At 47.4% G+C, this 6,000-nt stretch overlaps 1 protein-coding gene across 10 annotated transcripts in view; it reads left to right on the forward strand.

Annotated features, from left to right (window-relative positions):
• The window catches only part of ARHGEF7 (Rho guanine nucleotide exchange factor 7), a 190,936-nt gene extending 186,948 nt beyond the window's left edge, over window positions 1-3,988 (forward strand). For 5 of the 10 annotated variants that reach the window (XM_030813698.1, XM_030813702.1, XM_030813700.1 and 2 more), the window contains one exon: window positions 1,263-3,988. In XM_030813698.1, coding sequence (XP_030669558.1) covers window positions 1,263-1,385 — 123 coding nt within the window. In that variant the 3' untranslated portion in view covers window positions 1,386-3,988. The remainder of the gene's footprint in view (window positions 1-1,262) is intronic. The other 5 variants (XM_030813701.1, XM_030813705.1, XM_030813706.1 and 2 more) reach the window with 2 other exon arrangements.
• Window positions 3,989-6,000: the final 2,012 nt, after the last annotated feature.

Raw genomic sequence — 6,000 nt, forward strand, 5'->3', positions numbered from 1 at the left:
TCACACCTGTGATCCCAGCACTTTAGGAGGCCAAGGTGGACAGATCACCTGAGGTCAGGAGTTCAAGACCAACCTCACCAACATGGCAAAAACCCATCTCTACTGAAAATACGAAAATTAGCCGGGCATGGTGGCAGGTGCCTGTAACCCCAGCTACTTGGGAGACTGAGGCAGGAGAATCGCTTGAACCTAGGAGTCGGAGGTTGCTGTGAGCTGAGATTGTGCCACTGCACTCCAGTCTGAGCGACAGAGCGAGACTCCTTTTCAAATAAAAATAAAAAGCTGATTGTCCATAAGCAAAAACTAAAAGGAGGTCATGATAAAATAATTGGTTGTCTCTAAAGTGACTTAAACTCTTTTTTTTTTTCTTAACAATACTGATTTTGATGTCATAAGCCATCGCAAATTCTGTTGGAAGAATAATTTAAAATATCGAAAGTTCTCTCTGGTGACAAATCCTGCGAGGCGCCCCTGAGATTAGCCTCTGCCACTGCATGGTCCTTGGTGCCTGAAGCCAAGTTAGCCAGCCAGAAGTGGCGACTTAACCAAGGGTGTTCTGGGCATTGCACGGAATGTGAGTACGAGCACCTTTGGTCCTCTGCCCAGCTAGGCGAGGGAAGGTTGGGGTGTTCTTTTGGCTGAGGAACAGCCTGAGAAGAGTTGTGGTCTGGGATAGAGAGCTGAGAGCAGGTTGCTGTGTGGAACTGGACGTGTGCTCTGTCATTCTAAGCAGTGTCTGCAGGGCTTCCAGGTACACCTTTGCCTGGCTGGCGGGCTTCCATGTTCACGCTTTGCCCCTACCGGCAGCAGGCATCCGTTTGTGCGTGCCTCCTACATCCGAGACATGCCTGGGTTCAGCTGCACAGAGCAGGTGCTCACCCACTTGCTCCTACACCCATCAGTGGCTGTTACTTCCAGTCCTTTCTGTAACTCTGGAAGGTGGTTATAAATGGACAAAAAGGCTGGATAGGAGCTGTCTCATCTGCAGTTTCCAGCTATTTTCTTACAGTATATTCTATAAAGATTCATTCATGGACTTAATAAGAGCCATTAGGACCGTTTCCATCCCGGGAGCAGCAGCACAGTCAGGAGCACCGCTGCCACCCTGTCCAGGTGTTTGAGCTTTGCAGACCCCCACGACCTCAGAGCCCATGGGATTTCATGAGTCGAGGCCTTAGCTCCTCAAGGATACACATTTGGGGAAAGGAAGCCCTACGCGATGCCAAAGATAGTGAACACACTGTGGTCTGCTTAATTTACAGGACAACAAGAAGATGAAGAAATCTCTGGAGGAAGAACAGAGAGCCCGCAAAGACCTCGAGAAGCTGGTGAGGAAAGTCCTGAAGAACATGAACGACCCTGCCTGGGATGAGACCAATCTATAAGGGACGTCCTTAGTTCTTTCTGTTGAAGACCAGTTCTGAGGTGAAGCTGGGCACCCCGACCCAAGTCGGGGTGCACTCAGGACCACAGGGCAGGGCTGGGTGGGGCGCCACCTTGCTCTCTGTACATAGAAAAGCTGGAGCTTATTCTGCAAATGGAGATGATCAAACCATGACTGATGGATTCAGACAGGAGGGATTGACTCTGAGGACCTGAGCTGCATCAATCCCACTCTGTGAACATCTCAGTTACCTCATTCTGCAATAAGTTCAGTGACTAAAAGTCTTGTTTTCCCAGACTTTGAATTGAATATATAAATATTATATATACATGTTTCTTGTACATATCCCATTTTGAATGCATACCTGTGGTGGTTCTGTCCGGGCTAATCCCCATGCTAGAATGTCCTTTCCAGCTACGTGAATAAGAAGTCCCATGCCCGCACCCACCAAAAGCAGAAGCCTGGTGGATGCCTGGTTCGTTCCGCAGCACCAGGGCCTCCACCGTGCTGTGGCAGCACCCCCCATGTCGATATTTCTAAATAACCTTATTTATACCTGCAGAGATACACTTCAGTCCCATTCAGAAGTCTTCTCTTAAAGCAGCGTTACAGTCCCAGACCTGCGGGGTTCTGAGGGCAGCTTGCCGGCTGACAGACTCAGTCTTGACCTCGAGGAAGGCCCATACGGCACCACCGCGTCCACCTAGAGGTGTTTGCTCTTGTCCGCTGTCTGAGTCCTGTGATTCTCAGAGGAGTTTGCTGCGTTTTGGGAGATGACACAGATGTTTCTGTATAGGCCAGTTCAGTAACAACAACATACTCTGCTTTGTCTTCCCTTAAAGAGAGATCTTACTAGAACCTGTAAATAGAATGTGTTATTTATTATAAGTCACTGCAGCTGATGAAAACCGATGGGGGCCATGCTGCAGGCTCATACTGATGGGTGGGGTTTTCCTGTCAGGCCAGCCTCATCCTGAGGTCTGCTCCACCATTGGCTGCAGCCAGCAGGCTTCATTGCTCACCGAAAGTAAAATCCCCTCCTTCAGCAAGAATAAAGCAATATACCCCTTAGGTTCCACTAAGTGACGTAGGCATAAGCAGGGAACGTTTCCCCCACTGTCTTCCACTGCAGAGGAGACGAAGGGAGCCTGTCCTCACTGCGGCTCGCTGGGCCCAGGCTGGCTCTGGAAAGCCTGTGCGGTCCTGGGCAGGAAGCCCGGCCCGTGGGGCAGGTTTTCGTTCTGCTTCAGCAATAAATAAGGGCGACCACAGGGACTTTGCTTTTGGTTTCCCTTCCCGTGAAAAGGTTGGATTTAAAGTGAGATACACTTTTCCATAGAACAAGTGTTCTATCTTTAAAAACCCACATTGCAGCACCGTGGATTACTGGTCTCAGAACAGCTCATTTCGCATCAGATTTGACTTTCTGATTTTCTATTGGCCAAATTGCCCTTTAACTGCACCTGAATCCTTTGTATACTGATGCCTTTGAGCTGGGCACCTTGGGAGAGTGTTCTGTTGCTGTTTACGGTTCTTCCTTGCCCTTGCTAATTACAGTCTCTGGTGCCCAGCAAGCCCCTTCTGGCTTCCTTCCCTGACTCTGGTCACGTTGTCTGCCTGGGCTCAGCGTGGACCTGGCCTCACCTGGACTTTTCGCTAGAATTGCCAGCTTCCTGAACTTAGCAGATTATTCACTCATGCGGGCACAAGCAAAGATCAACACTTTCTTTTTTGGTAAGCTTGAGTTTTACAAGTTATTTTTTGGTGATGCATAAGACATTGCAGTGAGAAACCATCCAACTTGAGTGTACTGGAGTTCGCTGTTGTAGCAGGTTTTAACTCAGGAACAACACTCCTCTCATCTCTCCACCCCTCTGCCGGGAGGCCACATTAGCTGTCTTCTCGGAGGCGGTAGCGTTGCTGTCCGAGTCCCCAGGACGGATCTCCTGCAGACCTGCCTTAATGCTCAGATCGAAGTATTTCACAAGAATACTTGTGTTTTTAACAGCCCTTCCCCTGGACGGTGCGGCCGCGAGGGCCTCATGTTACTGCATTGCCTTTTCTTTCTGTGGATCCAGTATCTTCCTTGGCTTTTTAGGGAGCAGGAAAAATGCATCTGAGAGCAACTCTTTTTAAAAACCTGCCCTGTTGTATATAACTGTATCTGTTTCACCGTGTGACCTCCCAAGGGGGTGGGAACTTGATGTAAACGTTTAAAGGGGCCACGATTTGCCCGAGGGTTACTCCTTTGCTCTCACCTTGTATGGATGAGGAGATGAAGCCATTTCTTATCCTGTAGATGTGAAGCACTTTCAGTTTTCAGCGATGTTGGAATGTAGCATCCGAAGCTCGTTCCTTCACACTCAGTGGCGTCTGTGCTTGTCCACATGCGCTGGGCGTCTGGGACCTTGAATGCCTGCCCTGGTTGTGTGGACTCCTTAACGCCAATCATTTCTTCACTTCTCTGGGACACCCAGGGCGCCCGTTGACAAGTGTGGAGAAACTCCTAATTTAAATGTCACAGACAATGTCCTGGTGTTGACTACTACAATGTTGATGCTACACTGTTGTAATTATTAAACTGATTATTTTTCTTATGTCACAGAATGTGTCGCTTCGTCTTCTTTGATGTGTTTTCTGTGTGCTTGTTAGCTTTACAGTTTCTTTGGGCTGTTTTAGATTTGAAAATTCTGTCTGTCTTTGATACCGAAGATAACGTGTTTCCTTTAAAGTCTAGAGTTTGAGAAAATTTGAAGATTTTTTTTTAAAAGACAAGGAAAGAACACTGGAAGTCTTAGGAACAAAAACTGAAGTAACAGGTCACGCTGGTAGGCACAGCCCCCAGGTCCTCGCCCATGCCTGGAGGAATGACCCGCATTCTGGAGGCACTCAGGACACCGTTTTGTGGGATCAAGTAAGTGAAACTTTCTTGAAGATATCTGTGGGGTCCCTTTTAGGAGCTGTCATAAGACAAAAGGAAATTGCTCGTGTGTGTCCTTGTGTGGCGGTGGTGCAAACGAGGGTGTCTTCCGGAAGGGTGGCCGGGAGGACCAAGCAGGGTCTCCTGTCCATGGTCCCTGTACCTGGCTCAGGTGTGTCTACAGCTCCGCTGCGTGTAATTTCAGCCAGCCAGAGGTCAGGTAGCCACACGCAGTGCCCAGCCAACTGGCTTATTGTAGGAGCTCAAAAGAAGTCAGGATCTACACTTTCAAGGACTTCAGTCATTTCAGGCTAAAACAAGTAGGCATTCAAAAATCCATTTGTGTTGATTTGCATTGTGACAAGAACGTGTGATGCATAAGACACCTAATGTGAATTGTTCATCTTATTGGTGGCGTAGGTAGGCATTTGTACTTGCTACCTCACCAGTGATTAAAAGCTACCATGTACCTGAGCCATGTATACCGTTTTTTAACCGTACACTTTTTAGAGGTATACTGAGCCTTGTATACTTTATTTTCTTGCATAACTATATTTTTCCCATAAGCAGGTATTATTTTCCTAATTAAAAACTAGCATGTACCAGAGTTTTTAATTGTGAAAATAATACTTGTTTATACGGAAAATAGAAACAGTATACCAGGATATAAAGTAAAAAGCGTGTATTCCGCCTCCCAGCGCCCTGACCCTGTTCCCCAGAAGTAGCTCCTATTCTGTGTTTAGGTTCTTCTGTTCATTCTTCGGAGCAAATGCCAGTGTGCGGTGTCTGTTTTAACTTTTTTCCCAGCAAGTGAGATTGCATTAAGTATATTCTTTCCTAACTTGCCTCTTTGAACCTTATCTTATCTTTCCATATGGGTATATGTAGTTCGAACCATTCATCGTTTTTGACCACTGCATAAATATTCCCCTGATTGAATGCCCTGCAGTTTGTCACCTATGAGTGGATATTTGGGAGGGGGCAGTCGCTATTGCAGAAATGCTCTACTGAATATCCTTATGTATACAGCCGTGCAACTGTGCACATATACAGCTAAATAATTAACTTCTGGGAACGTTTGTGCATTTTTAACTTTGATAGAATTTGCCATATTTTTACGAGGTGTTTTGGAAATGGCAGCCTTGGCAATTGTACAGTTCTAGTTTCTCAAAGAAGGAATGGGGCCACGATGGCATGGGAAACACGCTCTTCATTGCGATGCCTTCTCACGGAAGCCGCTGACTCCAAAACATGCTCTTCATTGCCGTCGCCTTCTCATGGAAGCCGCTGACTCCAAAACACGCTCTTCATTGCGACGCCTTCTCATGGAAGCCACTGACTCCAAAACACGCTCTTCATTGCCGTCGCCTTCTCATGGAAGCCACTGACTCCAAAACACGCTCTTCATTGCAATCTTTCCCATGGAAGCTGCTGACTCCAAAACATGCTCTTCATTGTGACGCCTTCTCATGGAAGCCGCTGACTCCGAAACGTGCTCTCATTGCAATCTTTCCCTTGGAAGCCGCTGACTCCAAACATGCTCTCATTGTGACGCCTTCTCATGGAAGCCACTGACTCCAAAACACGCTCTTCATTGCGATCTTTCCCATGGAAGCTGCTGACTCCAAAACACGCTCTTCATTGCGACGCCTTCTCATGGAAGCCGCTGACTCCAAAACGTGCTCTTCATTGCGAT

Source organism: Nomascus leucogenys, chromosome 5 (genome assembly GCF_006542625.1).
Source record: "Nomascus leucogenys isolate Asia chromosome 5, Asia_NLE_v1, whole genome shotgun sequence".
NCBI classification, from domain to species: domain Eukaryota; kingdom Metazoa; phylum Chordata; class Mammalia; order Primates; family Hylobatidae; genus Nomascus; species Nomascus leucogenys.